The 20,842-nt window shown below is 40.6% G+C and overlaps 1 protein-coding gene across 2 annotated transcripts in view; it reads left to right on the forward strand.

Moving 5' to 3' along the window:
- Positions 1-19,546, forward strand: part of LOC137172343 (glutamate receptor ionotropic, delta-1-like) — a 288,473-nt gene extending 268,927 nt beyond the window's left edge. The window contains exons 14-16 of one of the 2 annotated variants that reach the window (XM_067576726.1): positions 9,284-9,524; positions 12,551-12,689; positions 18,543-19,546. In XM_067576726.1, coding sequence (XP_067432827.1) covers positions 9,284-9,524; positions 12,551-12,689; positions 18,543-19,009 — 847 coding nt within the window. In that variant the 3' untranslated portion in view covers positions 19,010-19,546. The remainder of the gene's footprint in view (positions 1-9,283; positions 9,525-12,550; positions 12,690-18,542) is intronic. The other variant, XM_067576727.1, reaches the window with a different exon arrangement.
- The last annotated feature ends 1,296 nt before the right edge of the window (positions 19,547-20,842 follow it).

Below are 20,842 nucleotides of genomic sequence, written 5' to 3' on the forward strand. Positions count from 1 at the left end.
ATTAAACATGAATTTATTTACTTCTCGATCGGCATAGATGTATATATCACACATTTATGACACAAACTAAGAATAAGTGCATATTTAGAAATGAGGATTAGCCGAGTGAAACAATCAATTGAAAGAAAATGATGGAAAAATCTTCATATTAGTACAAAGAAGATGAAAAACAGATTTTATTAGACTGTGTGAACTTCTGCCAGCTTTGCAATTACTGTCCAAAAATGTCAACATGATCGCTTCAGAAGAAGAAAATGTCTTGCAGACAAAGTGTGACTGTCTTGTTCTTACAGATCAGAGAGGTTTTTTTTATTTATTTTGTAAGCCGACTTCTTTGTGCAGTGAAACAAAAACCTGAAGTTCAGTTAATGATGAAGGTCGGAGGCTTTTGTCAGGAGTTTGATTCTCTCTGTTGACATTATCGGCCTGTAAATCCTCTGAGCGAAGAGTCTTAAATCAGAGAAAGTGTCACGCTGACTTGTTTCAAACTTTGTCGCCGTCGTCGTCGTTGGAGGAGGAGGATGAGGAGGAGGATGAGGAGGAGGAGGAGGAGGAGGAGGAGGAGGAGGAGTGCAGGTGTTTGTTTGAAACTTACGGGGTGTTAAAAGGTTTTAAGTCTGAGCTGAGAAACACCTCATGCTGGCATATTTTTACTCCGAGTTAAATCAATAACGGAGCTCAACGCTAAAGTCAATTAAGTTCACATGAAACAAGCTCGTATTAAGCGGCGCTTTTTTTTCCGTGGAGCGAATGGGATTATTCACGGCGCGATGGGTAAACAGAGGGACGTTCGCTAATTACCTGTTTGATTTTTACGAGGCGGGTGCTGGAAATATCTTTAGGAAATTCAATTATCTTCTTCCGCATGAGTTTAGGATGAAACCACTGAGCCGCGGAGTGAAACGTCTCCTCTCATGCTTCCCCCCAAAAAAAATAAATTGATCCCAATGTGAATTTATAAGAAAGCTCCTCAAAATGTGAAAACTTTCTCATCCGTCTCGTATCGATTTGTCTCCGACGATGAAGACAGGAAGCTGCTGTGAAAAGAAACAAAGGTTGACAAATAAAAAATAAACCAAACTGTAGTCTGAAGGTTTTTATCATTTTATAGGTAAAAGTTTAAACGACCTGATTCTTCATATTGAGTTCATCAGAAGCTGCACTGGACAGGAAGGAGAATCCAAACGAAGGTTAATTGTGTAAAGATGGATGCAGCTACGAGGTTCGTTTAGTAGCTCGCTTCATCTGTCATCATCTCAGTCTTGAGCTACTAAATGGACCTTTCAGTGAGACGGTTTCAAAGACATGAAAAAAGTATTTTAAAGAGTTTGTTCACCTCAACTACAAAGTTTTATTTCTGTTATTACCCCAAAACAATGAAGGCCAACGGAGCAACATTTTCCCCAGAAACTTCATCTTCATTTTGCTCTGGAACCACTTTCCACTGAAGAAATAGTTCCTATGAAAACACAACGAGGTCTGCAGAGTTAAATCATTTTAAATTAAATGCAATGTATCTATAGCAACGTCAGATAATTTATCTTCTCCTCTCTGTAGGACACATTATACAAAATTATACACATATTTAAATTACACATTAATTACTTCAGTTTCCTTTAAGTCCTTAAATGTCTTGTTTTGTTTAACCGACAGGCTTCGACCCAAAGATATTAAGTTTATTATCACATAAGACAAAGAAAACTAAGAAGCTTGAAAAATCAATTATGAATCAATCAGTTGCCACTTTTTCTGTCGACGGATTTATCAACCATTGATTTCAGCTCTAGTGCTGATCAATCTCTACATGAACTCAGCAGATATATTATTATATTTATAGATAAGTTTATTGTTTTAAAGTGTCTCATTCCTCAGTGTCTCATTATGCTTCATTGACAGAGGATAAAACCAGCAGAACATTATTTGACATTAACTGCTATCATGTAAAGTTTGATCGTCGGTTTTTCGTGATCCTCCTGAACTCAGATCAGTTTTTTCTGCTTTCGGAGGAGCTCGGGTCTCTTTCAGCTTCACTGCTGCTGTAATCTGAACACTGCTGTTAGCAACACAAACAAAAAAACAGTCCATATATACAAGAAAAACACAAATTATCTGCATGAATAGATTCCACTAGAGGGAAGAGACTGGATGTTTTTTCATGTTTTTCAGTGAACTAACTCTTTAATAATTAACAGATGGAGTTTTTGCTGCAGTAGTTTTAGATTTAAACTGATTTTAAAGCTGTGCAACTTCACACATCGATGGATTCAAACGGCAGCAAACTGTTTAAACTTCGGTGTCGTGTCCTCGGCGGTGACGGCTGCCTGCTCGCCACAGACCAGCAGCTTTATGCACCTTCATATTAAAGGATTTCATTTGGTTCAAACTGCCGGCTGAGTTTCAATGAAAAGTCATTTTGGTGAGGATCCCTCCGGCCGACTCTCAGTGACCCTCTGTGCTGCAAAGCGCAGCAGGAGTTGCTGCACCTGGCCTCCCAGGTGTAAAACCGCTCTGTGATTTGGTGTCTGGAATGAAAAGCAGCGGGGCTCAGAGTCCCGAGGAGCCGAGCTAAAAGCCTCTGAACTGACTCTATGAAGTAGTGAGAAGGGCAGCGATTATACAGCAGCTCACAGCCGGAGCCACACGAGATGTTTGATGTCTCCTCGACACATGAACCCGCCGTGGAACTTTCTGTGAGGGGGGGAGGAAAAAGAAAAACAAACAAATGCAAGCAGTGATTGTGAGGTTTGAAGCCAACAGCAGCAGCGTTAATAGAGATGTTAACACAAAGCGTTCGCTGCTGCGCCGCTGTGCTGCCACGACGTTATTAACCAGAGCAGATCAGCGCTCTCTCTTTGGGGATCTGTTCCGTAGGAGGGACGCCCGGGGTCCGAGAGCAACTCCACACCAAAAATGTCATTTATACCTCCTCCAGCTGCGCATTTATCCTCCCCTCTCCTCTCTCTTCCTGTCCCGTCGACTTCCATCTCCATCCTCCCCTCTCTCCCCCTCTCCTCGTCCTCCTCCTCCTCCTCCTCCTCCTCGCACAGCAGGCAAATCCGATTTTTCAGACCTGCTCTTTAAAGCTTTGAAACTGTCCGCTTTGTAACTGACGAGTGAGCAGCTCGGATCACCTGAGGGGAGGATGAGGCTGCCGCAGCGGAGAGATGGAAGGTACAACCGACAACCGCTGCAGTCTGACAGTGATAGTCTGTTTAAAACAAATGTTTGGTTGTAAACACTCAAATTTTAACCTTTTATTCGTTGTTTCCTACACAGCGACACAGCTGGAGAGATACTGTATAAATTATGACGGATTTTTTTACCACAAATTGGTCACACTGGACTAACTTTAGACTGAATTTCTGTCAGATCGGTTGTGGTTTGATGTTCAGTTTGAGGTAAAAACGTGTCCTGAACGATCGGATGAAGATCAGATCAGATCACGGCTGCTGCTCGGTTATAAATGTAGTGAGCTTGTTTTGATGTGTTTGCTGTAATATTTTACATGTTGTGGCTAAAACTGAGAAGTAATTTTCTCTTTCTGTCAACATTAACTGGAATTGCAAATGGACAAAACCGATCTGGTGTTTTCTTGATTAATTGATTAGTTGTTTATAAAAATGTCAGAAAAACGGTGAAAAATGTTGATCACAGTTTCCCAAAAACCCAACGGGATCCCACAATCTAAAAACATCAAGTTTACTGTTATAGAAGACTCAAGAAACCAGAAATTATTCACATTTAAGAAGCTCAGACTGGAGATTTTTTTACCATTTCTCTTTGAAAATTAATCATCAACTACTTTTGACAACCAATTAATCATTTCTAGTTATTTTTCTGTTGAATAATTGATTAACTGAGCAGCTCTGGTTCAGTGTTTACTTTTAGTGTGAGCATCACACTGTGAACAGATTGGTTTTAATTGAAATGTCGATTAAACACACAGTGAACGCTGTCTGACGCAGATTAAAAATACTTTCCTAATACTAACAGTCAGTACAGTAAATCAGTTCTGTTGGGTAAACATGAAGTCTTTGTTTGTTGTTGTTTTTAGATCATTCAGTCTGGTTTGACTGGTTTAATCACAGATTAACTTATTTTACTCCGTATACATACTGTAAATAATCACAATGTCAAATAGTTAAATTCATAATCATTAATGTTTTTATGATGCAAGTTTCCTGTGAAGCATTGAGGTTAATATGAAGGTTTAATCAGAGACTTTCTGCCTGTTATATTTGGGTCAACGGGTCCGAGTTTTAAGGAGGTTTTGTGGTTTAAATCTGATCTGAAAAGGTCGACCTTTCAGACTTCAAGAAAAGAAATCGGACTTGTTTTTCATCTTCTTGTTTGACTCTCTCGGCTCTCATCGCCTCCCACAGCTCTCAGATTGCGGCGGCGGCGGCGGCGACGTTTGGGTTCATTGTTCCACCGGTGGGACTGTTTCTCAATCACGGCCTCTCCTCTTCTTCCTCCTCCTCCTCCTCCTCCTCCCTCTGCACCTCACACTTTCCTCTTTAATTAAGCAGCTCTGGTGTTTATTTAGGGATTAATTTGCAGCACTGAATGGAGACAAAACCGCTAGTTATTAATGAAGTTTTTTTTTTTTTTTTCACTCTGGGCTCGACCCGGTTCAGCAGGCATCCGACTGCCCGAGGCGTCCTCGCAGCACAGCGCTCAGGGACGGCCACGAATAATGTGCCCGAGTGTTAAATTGAGGGCAGCTCTATTGTTCAGTGCGAAAGCCATTATCTCCACTTTTCCAACCAGCATTTTAATATGTAGTCCCATAACTGCCGCACCACCTTCCATCCCTTGGTTTCCATTCGATAATCCTGCCATTAATAACCTTTTGCAGACTTTGTTGCTTCTGCTGCTCATTTGAGCTGTAAAACTGTTTTGTCCTCGGGGTGTTTCGGGGAGGAAAGCTGCTGCGGCGCACTGACCTTCAACATGTTCACGCTGAGTTTGAGCAGATTAAATATAGCAAATTAGGCTCTGATTTTTTTTTAACCGCAGCTAAAAGCAGATTGTACTTCAGTAGTTGTGGCAGAGTCGGTTAATTAACTCCATAACTCAACACAACGAGAGCGCGAGACCCGCTGGATGAAACTTTGAGGCTGTGAGGAACTAACGGCGGCGTTTCAGGAAGAACTGCAAAAACTGGCAAAAATAAAATAACTGCAGAGAATACAGTTTTCAATAATGGTGAATAATGAAAGAATAGTTACTTTTTAAAGTTAAAAAACAAACTATTCTTTCAAGGTTTTTCCTATTTCCCCTTTAATTATTACCAAAGTGTGCAGTACTTTGCAGTAAACTTCAGTGTAATTTATTAGTAAATCACTGCAGTTTTTAATGGAACTACTTTCCCTTTGAAAGCAGCATTTTCTGTGGATAATCCTGATTTAAGCAGGAGAATATGTCTGGAAACAGATGCGTTTTGTAAATCCTGTGATCACTAAAAACATAATTCTATGCACTTCAATTATACTGGAGCGTGTTCAGTAATCTCAGAGACAAATACAACCCAAACCATCTGCACGGATGGATACCAGTATGACCAAAAATCATCCACTTATACTGTGGTGTCATTCAGTCGGACATCATGTTTAGTAATGGAGGGTGTTTTAAATAAGTAGTAACTGTCAGATCTGTCCTATTCAACATAAGACACAAGATCTTTTATTTTCACTGTAGATGCTACGATGAAACCTCGTTTGGCGACTCTCTAAAACGCAGCAGTCATGAAAACTCAGATAAATAGAAACTTCAAAAAATATACACGTCTGTGAAGTTCTGGATATATCCAGTCAAGAGGAAACTGGACTTGTTTCAGGTTCTTGAAGATGTTTCGTCTCCAGACGTCCAGATGCTCTCGACTCTCCTGGGCAGTTAACTCTTGTCATGTTGAGCGAGGACGTGTCTCAATTTTAAAAGTTAAAATAAAAACAATCTGTACAGCCGTGTCCATCTCATCCACACTTGTAGCCATATTTCTGACGCTATTTTTCATCCCTTTTTATCCCCCCCCTTCTTAATCCCAATTGATTGTTTCTTTAACTGGCAGAAGGAGCCGACAGACTTATCTGAATGACTGAACAAATCAGACATGCAGGCAGCGATTCAAAAGGTCTCGATCCAGCCTGAAATTATTCCACAATATCACAGAAAAATGACAGAAAGGAAACTGTTTTCCCCCTGTGTAGTGAGTCATTTGTGAAGATTTTTGACCCTTTTAAACATTAATGTTTTCCACTCTTCAGGTTTTAAAGCCTGCAGACAGAACATTTTGAAGTTGCAGCTACTTACAGAAACTTACAGAGTTGAAACACCAACGTCTTGATGAAAGTGAGAAGTTGAGCGCCGCCGGCCGTCTCCTCGCATGTGGTTAAAGAGAGTCACAGCCAGCTCCCCGCGCTGTGTCATCAATTACTAACAACGTCTCGATTCATTTTCTAAACCAGGACAGATAAAAAAAAACTAATCAATCCAGCTGTCATGAAAAGATGAAGCTACGAATTATTACCTGGAACACAAACAAAAAAGTCAATGTCTTCTGAAGCTGCAAACAAGATTACAATTGATGCAAGGTAATTGTTTTTAAATGACAGTCAAGTCCCTGTAATGAAATTTTAACTTTGTGCATGTCAGGGCGCTCTGAAGTCATTCTTCTTCCTCGTGTGCAGGATGTGTCGCTGGAGATGTTGGAAATGTGTAAACATCTGATGAACTGTGTGTCATTTAGGCCTCATTTCCTGTTTCACGAAGGCAACGTAAGTGAAATATTAATGCAGAAATACATTTAACAGCTGACATGGATCTACAGTTTCATGTAGGTGATAACTGTCACTTCCTGTGTCCACCATGTGGCGCTAGAGAACACCCGCTAATTATATGTAATGTTATATCACGTGTCGACCGCACCGTGTAAATTTCACGTAAATTGGATGATGTTTGTCACATAAGGATGACTTCCTGTTGTCAGTAGTTGGTGCTGTGACTATGACTCAGTATTGACATGTAGATGTGTTCAGGCCTGGACTCTTATCAAACATGAGAAATTTGGGGCGGATTTGACAAAGTCCAGCGGAGTTACAACAACTTCCTGTTTCATGAAGAAACATGCGAATTGACCTGCACGCCATGTCGAAGACGTTCCATGAAAACTCAAGATTTTGATAACTTTGACTCACAAAGGTCTTTAGATGGATTTTGTTAAAGTGCAACAACGCCTGCATGTGGCAAAAACTGCAGAAAAATTGCAAAGTAAATTGAAAATGGTTGACTTCCTGTTGGATTTAGGGTACGACTCCAAGAGGCTATTTTGTTAGTCTGGATATGATACATGTGTCAACAACATTTCATTCATCTTTGACTTTTTACTTTGAAATTTTCTAGAGGGTGCCCACCGAAACCCAAGATCATATCCGATATTGAGTTTTGACATTTCTGACGCATTTGCAAAGCTTCATGAGTTTTCGAGCACAACTAGCATCTCAAAAATGCTAAAAGTAATTAGGGGGGCTGTAGAGCCGACATGCCACGCATAAGCCGAACTGTAATATCAAATCGAAATACCTACTGATTCGATCATGGGTGCAAAGTTTTGTGAGTTTTTGCACATCCTAAAGGCCAAAATGGCTGACTTCCTGTTCAGAATGATGAGAGCAATGATCGCACTGAATTTCATGAACATCAAAGCAACTTTAACTTTATCCCAAAGTGGACCTGCGTTCGTGGGCACTATGGAAACCACTGGCCACGCTGGAGCCCAATCACTATAAAACATATAATTTCACTCCAAACGTCTGATGCATGTGCAGAGTTTCGTGAGTTTTCAATCACTTTTAGCCTCTAAAAATGTGATTTACTGCAGAGAAGAACAATAATTCCTTCAGCTACAATAAGGCCTTGGAGCCACAGGACTCGGGCCCTAATTACAGCCGGGGAGAGACGCAGCTAAATTGCCTCATACTGAGGTATTGTGTGGGCTTATTGTGGGATTTTCTACAAATTCAAATCCAGTCAAGTAATTAGAGTGAGACTTCTGCTCAGCCATCACTGAACTGTCTGTTCTTGTTAACACCTCAGGCAGATTTCATGCCAGGAGGAAATTTTTTTATCTTTTTACTTAAAGCGCATGCTGCTAAATATGATGAACTCCACCGTTTTCATCTTGTAAGATTCACACGTGTTGTTTTTGTTGTTGTTTTGCGACCACGTTCACCTCCAGGAACATTTGACTTTGGTTCATCCGCATCGGGATTCGTGTCACGTCTGTATGACTAAAGAGATGACGCTGCAGAAGTTTATCACAGTTTATGGGGTAAATTGATGCCACTGTTTACTGATTTTCTCTCCCAGAGAGCTGACCGTGTGTCTGTAGAAATATATAAAACTCCGACACAGAGTGCAGAGCAGAGGTTGCAAGTCATGTGACTTCAAGGTCAAATGTCTTTTGCAGGTTCCAACTAAACACTGCAGCTTCCAGGATATGTAGAGCACCATCACTGTGCCTTTAAAGTGCAGTAAATAAAGGCAGAAACATATTTTAAAGGAGCAAACCGGCGTGTTAGCAAGTTTTAACCCCTTAACTACAAATCACGTTAACTTAAATATTTTTCTGATTATTTTCAAATGTATGCTGCTCAGTTTTACTTTTTCAGATCTACTTTTCCTCCTGTTTTTATTTTCCCAATGGTTCCAAATTATCTCTGTATGGTAAGAATACCTATTAGGTCAGTGTTACATTATCATTGTGTGGCAATAGAGTTTAAATGCAGATTGATTTGAAAAAAAAAACATGAATTAACTTTGACCAAGATTCATTTTTTCAGCAATAATTTGATAATACATTCTCATATTATAGGGAAATGAATTAATGGAAACCAATGACGGCTGTGAGATGTTCAAGGACTTCCTCAGATGGTTCATCTTTAGGGGTTTATACTTACATTTTTAAATAAATCTTTTCTCTTACATGCTTCTGTAGCTGCAGTTTTTAAATTTAACAGTTAATGAAACGGAAGATATAAACTTAACTATTTAAGCTTTTGGTTCTAGGAAGGAAAAGAAGCTGGATTACATGGAATACAAATGACAGAAAATATTAAATGAAGCAGGAATTCATCTGGATTGAAATCAGAAATTACCTGCCTTAGGCTTCTGAGGTTCTTTGGCAGAAAAGCTATTTCACAAGCTGCTGTAATTTTCCCCCCCGTTGCCTTGAGGTCAGACAGATGAATTATGACTCACGTGTTTGTCTCTTCTGCCTCTCCAGGATCCTGGAGCTGCAGGAGAAAGGTGACCTAGACATCATGAAGCAGAAGTGGTGGCCTCGCACCGGCCGCTGCGACCTCAACAGCCACGCCACCGCCCACCCCGACGGCCGCTCCCTCAAGCTGCACAGCTTCGCCGGCATCTTCTGCATCCTGGCCGCCGGCCTGCTGCTGGCCTGCCTGGTGGCGGGGCTGGAGGCTTGGTGGAACAGCAACCGCTGCCGCCAGGAGCAGCCCAAAGAGGTGACCGAGCACAGGGCCCGACGGACGGGCCAGCGGGGGGAAGACACTGCCACACTCTACTTTAAGGATCCAGCCGCAGACGCGAGCCCCGACTTAGTAGAGCTCCAGTACACCCAGCTGTAGAGGAGAGAGGTTTAGGGAACTAGTTGTAGTGTTTGGAGAGCTGGGGGACTGAGGGGGGGCGGGGTAAGATAGGACAGAGTAGGTAGATGTGCTCTGTGCCACATCAGTCCAGGCCACTGATTGAAATCAAATTTGGTCTCTCCATTTTTTTTCTTTTATCCGTCCATCACTCCCCCACCCACCTCGCCCTAAACCTGACACACACCAGAGCTCATCTGTTTCTGTATGGCATATTTTTGCACACCCTATACCACATAAAGTACACAGCACACTCCACTTTACCATTACCTTTACTAATACGCTCATAAAACAACTGCTTCTCGATCCACTCGGGAGTCGTTCTTCTTTGCCTTGACGCGTACACTCGAGGCCTTAGGGCAAGTGTCGAGTAAGCCCAGCAAGTCAGTATTCGGCTATTGGTTTGTCCTGTATTGTCTCCCAGCAAACCTCCTGCTGAAACAGCTGAGTACACCCACAGACTTTAATGATTAATTCCCACAGTGCCGGCTCCATAACCATTCAAGTGCCTGGTATTGAATTATTGTTATAAACTCATTTTCTACAGTGAGGCTTTGGTAATTTCCGGCACCCAGGGGTTCTGAGAAAAAGATTACAATTAGCAGGAGAGCGAGCGATCACTCAGGCGAGAGAGGGATAACAGTGTCGAACACTTTCTGAACACTTTTGGACATTTTCCATTTCAGTGTAAAATCCTTATGAGACATCAAGAGACAAAAAAAGTAATTTATCATATAGAAGAGAACCTTAAAGAGCTGCTCAGCCTGCTCTTCAACCCTATTAACAGTGACATAATCACAGTTATTCTGAACATTAGCTGTTGTTGCTATTAGATACTCTAAGGAGTCTTACTAAGTGCCTAATGAATTAAAAAAAAACCCATACATCTGTCAATTACCAGATCTCACTCTTATTGATGAAATATGAGTCATTGCAGCAGCTGAGCTCATAGTTACACCTTCACAAGGTTTAAAGAGGAAAAGCTTTCAATTAAAAATTAAAGCAGTCTAATCAATATGAATGAATACTGACAAGAGTGACTCTAAGAAGCATCTGATAATTGATATGTGCAGATTAATATCAATTAACAGCATTGAAACTGAACTCTTGTCATCACAAAGGTCCAGATTATGCTGATTTAACGCTGAATTAAGGAGAGAGTTGCCTTAGACCACAGAGGAAAAAACATTTTACACAAATAGATTAAAGTTTTATTTATATGTTAAGCTGAGCCCCGTCAGAAAATGTTACCTGTTGTGTCCCAGCACCACACTATTTACTAATTGTACACAGTATTTGGTGCCTTTACACAGGAAAAATTTGGTATAATTTGAATACTCTGCTATTTTAGAGTGCCTGAGGCAACTTGAAAGCGTGTTATTGATGGACGCTATTGTCTGAAGAGAGCTGGATACGGTGCTGCTACTCAGCCTCACTGCCATTTTCCCCTCAGTGGTCATTCCTGAAACTGTCGGGGGGTCGATCAGTTCGATCATTTCTCTCGAGACAAGTCGCCGCTCTCTTGGTTTTGTTGAAATACAAAAACACACAGTCCTCTCATGGAGTGATGTTACAGAGTGGTGCATCTTTCTGTCTGCAGTCTATTCTTATTCACATTCGTACATGTAAAAAGCTGATTAGAAACGTGGTTCTATGTATACACGGCAGAGAAATCAGCGTTCTTCAGGAGAATCCCTGATACAGAAACCAGGTTTCCCGTTTGCGGTAAATGACAGTTAAGAAATCAGCTTACTGGAGAAACCGACTGTAATCTTGTTACTTAATGGACAGGTTTACTGTCTAAAAACAACAGTTAGGTGCCAAAATGAGCATTGAAATAGGTTTTTCTTACTGTAATAATTCCCCCCGTTCATACGAGGGTGATGGACAAAATCCACAGTCCTCCTTCTGGCCAAAAATGTACTTAAAAGTTTATCTGAAGCTAATACGAAGCTCCAAATGAGTCAAATCAAGTAGATATCTTTCAACGTTACAGTCTTTTTAGTGACAAAGTCCTACTTTTTGTTACTATACTTCCACTGCAGCTCAACAGGGAAACACTGTTCGAGGAAACACAAAGAGGGAATTTGATGCTAAAAAGACTGTAAATGTGTCAGATATCCACTTGACATGACTAACTCAGACTGCTGAAGCTGAATAGAAGCTTCACACAGACTTTTAAATGACTGTGTGGACACACTGTGGATTTTACCCTCCATCACTTCCATTGAAAGCACATTTGAAGGATCTTTTAATAGCCAGTATGAACAGGAGGAATGATTAAAGCGAGGAAAACCTCTTTCACTGTTAATATGGACACCTGACTGTTGTTTTGACTTGAAAAACTGTTAACATGTCCTTAAAGTACATGTAGACACAGTGAATAAAACCAGCGATTGGAAACCAACCATGTTAGTAATAGTATATAGTCTGGAACTGGGACACAGGCTCAACACATTTGCTTCTCCAATCACTCATTAGGGCTACACTTGAACATAAACTGACCTCAGACCTGCATTTATAAGTTCTACCTCCAGACAACGACAACACTCACCTCCTGTGCCAAAGACAGCAGACACACAGGATTTACCTCAACATATAAGGAGGCAGACTTCAGTCATATAACAGGGGACAAAGTCAAGGAAACGTGGATCCATAAACTAAAGTGTGAGCAGACAGTGAACGTTGGGTGTGTCACCCTTTAGCAATAAGAACTGTCTCCAACATCCCAGTCCATAACCCCCCTGGTACTATCACTGTGTCACTTCTTATTGCAAATTATATGTCAATGTGGACACCCGTGTTATCTATCTCCTCTCCTTCTCTCCATCTATCCCTTTTTTATTTTTTTTTATTTACATTTTACTGTCTATGATCTCGTGCAGGTTACTAAGGATTACAGACTGGCAAGGGTTTCTGGTCCATTGACATATAATGACATTACAACTGCTTCATCGGAGGGGAGAAGGGACATTTGGACAGACAGAGAGAGAGGCTGGGATGAAGCAGAAGCTATTGATACAGGTCAGAATAGACCTCCTATACAATTATCAAAAATAAAAACAAAACAAAAAAAAAAATTTAAAACATTTCTGTGCCATCGCCAAGGTCTTTTTTGTTTTGAAGGTTGATTTTGGGTCTAAAACTGAGCAGAAACGTGTGACTGATGTTCTGGAAATAAATCTCTGATTTGCTCTGTATAAATATTCTGTATATATATGATAAAAGTAAGTATACAATGCTGTGTATTTAATGTAATCTAAGTGGGACTACATTTCCTATCCACAGAAAAGCAGATAGACTAATGTCATCTATTCACCTTTCTTCTATTTCAACTATATAACATGTTATTTATATAAATAACATGATTGCATGCAAATTATTTGCAGTCAATTAAACCTCAGAAAGGAAATCAACAAATGTTGCAGGTGATGTAATACTTCACAAAGCCAAAATCTGACATTTTGTTGTTTCAGCCTCTGGTATTTCATTAAACTTTCCACAGATTAACCGCTTAAGTTAATTATCAATTTCCTTATCAGAAAATTGAACAGGACATTATTTCCATTATTTCCAGAACCAGACGTTTCAGCTCCATATGAAGAAAAAAGGCTGGTCCAAATTAATTTGGTTCATGATCTGAAAACAGACAGTTTGATGTTAATTGCAATTGATTGAATTTGGGCTTTCGCTCTTTGCAGATGACACGATAATTAAAGTTATAATTGATGCCTGGCCTTGGCTGCTCCGTCAGGCGCCGACTGTGGGCTTCTGAAGGCAACCTCACCTTTAACGCAGCATCTCCCGTCGTTAGAAACCCTCCTTATAGTGGATCTTATAGTGCCTTTCTGTTTCTCCTTGCTTTTTTTTCAGTTGGTCATCTTTAACTGTGTGAACGCACTCCATAAGGGTTGACCTCTGACCTCACTTAACGGTTGCACTGTGGTTTACATCACCAGTAACCCTGCAAACAAACTTAGTGCCTTTTAATACAAGCCTATTAATATCATTAATAAGCCCTCAGAAACAAGATTTGTTCTGGTGTTTTTAAAGCTGAACAGGCCTGAGCACTTGTCCTTGAAAATCTACACTCTTATTTAAAATAGATGATTGGAAAGTGGATTCTGTGCAAAAACAAAATATTAAGGAACTTGGAGACTTACTTCAGGCAAGTCATGGTTATTGATAGATTTACTATTTGAATTTGAGCCTACAAATATTTCAGAGAATATTTCCAGAGCTTCTCTGGAAGCAGAAATTATCTTTTTTATTTGACTTAAACTTGACCTAGTGGAGTCAAAGTGCCCCAATGTTTTGTAGTACAATTTAGGTAATGGGCAAATAAGCTTTGCAATGTCAGACAAACTCTGACTTTAAACTAAAACTTTTGGAGTACCACTTAGATAACTGGTAAATTAGCTTTGTAAGGCCAAACTTCATTGGGAAAACTTGAATTTTAGTCTAAAACTTTTGGAGTACCACTTAGCTAACCAGCAAATTAGCTTTGCAAGGCCAGAACACATAGGGAAAACTTTAATTTTAGTCCAAAACATTTGGAGTAGCACTTAGCTAATTGGAAAATTAACTTTGCAAGGCCAGAATACATCTCAAAAACTCAGATTTTTGCCTGAAAACCATCCACCACTGAAACAACTGAGGTCCAAACACCCACCCACTGACTGAGGTGGAAATTTTGAGAGCAATTGACATTTTCTGAAGAGCAACTATGATTATTCAGTTTAAAACTCATGGGTAAAGACCAATGACAACTAAGGAAGTGGTGCATTCATCTAAACATTTGTAGGAAGATATAATGTTGAATGGCAGCCTATTGATTAATATGTCTGTTCAGCTGTTAAAGACTACAATGAAAGAAGCAGAAAAATGTGGTTTTGCTTTGCAACGCTAATATTACATTTAAATCTGGTCAAAAAAATGGTGATAAGTGTTTTGATTAGCCATGCTAGCCTTGGCCAAAATAACAACAATGACAATTATTTTAAGGAATGCCCCCCTCAAGACCTAATATAACAATTTTGTACCTACCAAATACCTCCAAAACTGATGGCATTCCCATCAGCCTCAGCTGCACTTTGTGTTTAGTACTAATTAGCAAATGCTAAACTAAAATGGGGACCATGGTAGACATTATATCTGGTAAACATCAACATGCTAACATGCTAACATTAGCATTTAGCTAAGTACAGACGTGCAGAGCTGCTAGTTTTGTTTGTAGACTCTACAGTTGGATTTATAGTTAAGGGGTTACAGCGTAGCTTCTGAGCCTACGCATTTGTTCACTTCCTTAAAATCTTTAAAAAAATTCATGTTAATTATTCATGACTGCAGTTTTCTCAATGCTGGCGGGTCAACAAGCTTTATGTGGATAGACAGTGGCTAGTGATGCAGATTTGAACCTGAAAAGTTACAAAGACTACTTAATATCAATAATATATATGCTAGGTTTTATATTTTTCAGCTAATATCAGAGCCTCTCTTGTCTTTTTCCCTGAGCTTCAGTTAAACATTACTTAACCATATGACAACTTTAATCATTAACGTTTAAGGCGATCACTGAGATCATTTCTGCCTCTTAGAAATCTCCATTCCACACACTTGAAGCTCGCATCATAACCAGCGGCCACTTTAGAGGCATTCACAGTGCAGAGCAGCATATCAGGCTGCGGAGACAAACTGCCACTCATAGTTCAGCGAGAGATGTCGATATCAAAAGGTAGCCTGCTATAAAAAGAGTTTATTGTGAAAGGGTTTAAATATTTCCGAGGGCCACTTGAATCCAAAATGAACCAGAAACTGTTCTTATCGCGCTTGAGCACAACCCACTTGACAGTTGCAGTATTTGCAAAGTAGCAGGGGGGGGAGAGTGATTTAAAATCCCCCCCACTGGGAGCACTCATTAAAAGAGCTGTTTGTTTTCCAAATTAATGGAAGCTTTCAGACGGCTGTTGTTTTCTTCCTCTCCGCTTACATCACCAGTCTGTCTTTAACGACCGGCTGAGGTTTAATCCCAGGCATTTATTTATCTCGGCTAGCTGCCAGTTTGACGCTGCAGAAAACATATTTTAATGAGGTGCCAGTCCACTGAAACAATAACCTGTACTGAGATGTTTTAATTGGCTTTGAGAGGAGCTCTTAGAGACTTGAGAGGGATCATTCAAACCTGCTAAGGCCTCGTGGATAAACACGTTCTGCTAGAATCTATGTTTATGTGTCCCTTTAAGGTTTGAACAAAGGCTGAAGACAGATGTTTAGCCTCAGTAGTACTCGACTACCGTGTATCAAGATGTGCCGAGACTCTGAGGTTTCCTCGAGAGTGCTTTCACAAGCTGCTTTGTGTTCAGTATTACAGGCCTGTTTCACAGGAAGTGCTCTCTCCACTACTGGATCGCCGCAAACATAAAGACTTCTCAAGAGCAAACGCTTTGCTCTCGTCTCTGCTTGTTTTATTAGTATTAACCTATTTATTAGTAGCTTAAATGCTAATTAGGGCTGTTGCCACATTTGAAGACACTATTTTTTGGGAGCTCATGTATTATAGTTTACATTTTATCACTTTTGAAGATTTTTAAAGGCTGATATCAATATTTTTTCCAGGCCAAGAAACATTAGGAAACACATAAATGAATAAATACATGTAGGGAAACTCTGAGACACAGATGAATAAATCCTGGTTGATTTGGTGACACCTGTGGTTACTGGTGTTCTGCTGCTACAGGTGCCAAAGCTGTTTGAAATCACAGACCTATCAACCACTAAAGGCAGCAAACACACTTTTTAGCTGTTAGAAATGACCACAGAAGAATAAGCAGCCAAACACACTGCGGGCTAAGATGACTCACCCTTGAATTTTAATGTCAAATGCTGAAAAATATTGCCAGAAATGACTGTTTGGCAGAGACTTTATTTAGTGATCAGTAGCAGTTAGACTGTTAGATCAGCAGCATTTGATGAGATAAAAGTATGATGAGTGATATTAAAGTACATGCTGCATTGCTTCTTGTGCATTAATTTAAATCCTGTGAGAGAAAGTCGACTCTGCCAGTAATAATGAATAAAAAAGCTAATTACATACTGCAAATAAATAGGAAAATGCAGTATTAATTCTGTTGATAAAAGCATCAAAAATGGGGTTTGAGATGATGAAAATCTTGAAGATTATAACTTTAGACATGAAAAAAATATCAGAAATGTTTCATCAAATTTATCTGTGAGAGTGGGATGGGGGGTGGGGGGGCTTGACGTCAGATTTGTTCAATCCTGGCTAACACTGCAACATAACTGCATATATATGTGTGATATTAATACACAGTATAAATGTATCATGTACATTGTTCTGAAAATCACTTGTGTCACTGTGATGGACTAACTAATATCATTGTTCCTCTGAGTTAAAGTCAATGCTGGAGCCAAACCAGGCTGCATTCAGGAAAACTAACGTTTGTTGTAAACTGTTTTAAATTCTGGCATCAACAGGCGGCATTGACTGTAGCTGCATTCATTCACACGGACGTGTAGAGAATCTGGATTCAGCCTCACTTGATATGCGAGTCATGCCTCCTGTGTTTCTCTTTACTCCTTGTCCTTTACCTTCCCCTGACCCGGTGTAATGGAGCAGACCTGCGGTTCAACAGGGAAACACTCGAGTGTCTATTAATGCCTAACAAGTATGCATGGCTGCAGTCAGCAGGAGATGCAGCGTCAGCCGATGTTTTGATTAAATTGTTCTGATAGCGAACCGATTCTCTGATCCTCCTGCACAGAATGTACAGACTCCAAGGGCAGAGAGGAAAGTACACCACAGAGAGGAAAGAAAAAACACAACCGGATGTTTCAGAAAATATCCGCCAAAATGTAACATTTCATCTTTTAATATTTGAGTATTATTGCTTGATTTCTTTAATTAAATTGATTTCCTGACCAGGCAAACTAACTTTTCCTGTTTTATACTTAAAATCAGCAAAAGGCAAGAATCTAGGCCTGCAATTATTTTCATTACTGATTAACCTGATGATTATTTTGTTGATTGGTTTGTCTAAATAATGTCAGAAAACAGTGAAAAATGTCAATTTGTACATTTTCCTACAGCCCAACGCTGATACCAATTTTTTTTTTTCAGGCCAAGAAACATAAAGAAACACAAGCAGTAAATAAATAAATACAACAATTCAACCTTTCAGACCATCTTGTAGGTCAGTCCACAACCCAGAAATATTCAGTTTTTTATCATATGTGGCAAATGAAAATAGAAAAGCCTCACACTGCACAACAAATATTTGGTATCTGCTTTAATTGTAATTACTGTAATTATAATTCAATTTTCAAAATAGTTGCAGGTTTATTTTCTGACAAACCAATTTATCGCCTCATTGCAGCTTTACAAGAATCCAAAACCCAGATTCAAAAGCAAGTCTATCGCTCCGACACTAAATGTGCTTCTTAAACACACACACACACACACAAAGAAAACAGCCTCTAACAGCTTTACAACAAACTATCGTCAGTCAGTCAGTTTGGCTCCAGGATTGTTTTTTTCTCCAGACATCAAACTTTTAATACTCACTGGCCAAATTTGATTTCAAGGTGCACATACAAATTGGTTTGTGTGGCCTCAGTTCCCACTGGGCTCTTCAAAGCAAACGACAAACAGACACGAGGCTGTCTATCAGCTGATAGCGGTCTGTCAGTTCAAAGCAAAGGCCACGTCCAAAAACACTGACAAAGATGTAGAATGCATGGAGCACCAGCAGACCTGAAACAGTCTGAGAAACCGGCCCATCGCCAATCTCAGCCTCTGTGTCCCTCCCTCCTCTCCCCCCCTTCCCTCTGTCCCCCCCTCCCCCCCTCCTCCTCTTATAGGACAAGGAGGTGAATCTGGAACAGGTGCATCGTCGTATGAACAGTCTTTTGGACGAGGACTTGGCCCACAAGCAGATCCCCGGCCCCTCTATCGAGATCTCTGCGCTGGACATCGGCAGCATGCAGCCCAGCCAGGCCTCTCTGGTGCCGGGGCCGGAGTCCAGACGGGACTTCCCGCCCTCGGGCCTCGCTGTGACCACCTTCCTCCCCGGGGAGGGGGTGCCGCCACCTCCTCTTCCCCACCCTCACCATGGGGGGACCCTAGGCAGGACACTACCCCCGTCCCAGGGCCCTGGCAGCACCACGTTGCCGCTGCACCACCCGCTCAGCAGCAGCAGCCTCAGCGGCACCATGCAGTGCAAACACAGGGCTCCCAACGGGGGGCTCTTCCGGCAGAGCCCTGGCAAGACACCCATGCCAGTGTCCTACCAGGCAGTCTCCGCAGGACCCATACCCGAAGCCATTGACGCCACCCACAGTACATCCATATAGTGATAGGAGGGGCGGCGGGGACGGGGAAAGGTCACGGGGTCAAACTGCATCAACCATGAGTCGCTCTCTCTCTCGAGGCTCTGATCCAGTTTTGGATGCGAGGTGGGTTGGGGATCTCTAGAGGAAAATTATGATTTAAGGAAAGAAACATGTACAAAGTAAAAAGATTTTGTATCTCACTATCTGTTCAGAACAGGCGATGTTAACGAAGAAAAAAAAATTGGGGGGGGGGGGGGGGAGCGGGCGGGGTGGCGGGTGTAATTTTTCTCTTGTACATACCTGTAAATACCAAGAGAACGAAGTGAGGTTAAAGTGTATTTTGAATATTCTCAATTTTTGAAGTTGAGTTATAAAAAACAAACAAAACGAGATAAAAAATATATATATATACATTGATGAAAAAGTTATGACTGTTTGAATGGCTTTGTAAATTTTGTTCAATATGAAACAATGACGCAAAATTCATTGTGATTGTTTTCTAAGTGCCGAAATTAAACGATGTCTCTCCACAACTCATCGATGTAAACGACTACCCATGATGCACCGCTGTAGGGACATTTTAGTGTTGGACACCTACTGTTATGCACCTCTGTACCAACCCTATATATATCTTCAGCATCGGACGAAAATAATCACAATCATTTCTTTTTTTCTTTTTTTTTTCATTTGTATTAAATATATAATATACATTGTTTTTTCAATCAATCAAAAGTCTACATTCATTTTCTTACGTTGACTGTAAATGGTGTATCGTTGGACAGCGGGATGGGGGAGGGAGGGGGGATAAAACAGGCGGATTTTTAACTGGTTCATATTTTACACACAGCTGAGTGGTTTGTTTTTTATAGTAGCTTTTGTTTTTGGCAGCAGTTCAGTTGAGGCGAGGAGCTTCAGTTTGTAAAGGGAGAGAAGAGGGAACTAGAAGGGAAGAATCTTAGGCAGCGATCACACCTTCAGTTGAGGTTTTTGGTTTAAACCATGAAAGAATTGGTGACTTGATGTTTGGTTTTTTTTTGTATGTTTATTTTCAGAAACCCAACAGCTAATCACAAAAGAATAGGCCTTGTTAGAGAACATGAAATATGTAGATGTACTGGTTTTCTCCCAAAGTCAGCGCTACTACAGTGGTCAAACCAGCGTTTCGTTCACATCCAGAGAGCCAATACAAATGAATATGTCTGTCCACCAACTTTGATCCAGACTGAAATATCTCAACAATTATTGGATGGATTGCCATGAAATTTGGTGCAAACATTCGTTATCACCAGTATATGAAGCCGATCAACTCTGGTGATCCGCTGACTTTTCCTCTAGCGCAGAGGTTTTCTGTGAGGGAGAGACGTGAGCCGCAATTTTGAGTCACAGCTCAGTCAAATCTGAACACGTAGACGTGATACATATATATTTTAAGATTCAGTGTGACTTACACTTCCAAGAGAATATCATTCTTTCTGATGTCCATCACCAATAAACCTCCATGAATCCACTTAGAAATCCAAAATGCAAACAAATATAGCTTAAAAAAACTGGTTAGCTAACTCACTGCATCCATGGCTATGTCACACTTTGTTTACATCCCCCAAAGCATTATGGGAACTGTAGTTGAAAACTGAAAGCATAATTATCCCCATTAAGGCCCAGACTATGAAAACCTCTGCTCTAGTGCCACCAGCAGGTTAACCAGTGAAATATCTTTACATCTAATTGGTGGATTGGCACAAAATTTGGTGCAGACATTCTTGGTTCCCAGAGGATGAATCCTAGTGACTGTGACTGAGTGAAACCAACAGCCTGACAACCACTACAAC

This window comes from Thunnus thynnus, chromosome 20 (genome assembly GCF_963924715.1).
Source record: "Thunnus thynnus chromosome 20, fThuThy2.1, whole genome shotgun sequence".
Classification (NCBI taxonomy): Eukaryota; Metazoa; Chordata; class Actinopteri; order Scombriformes; family Scombridae; genus Thunnus; species Thunnus thynnus.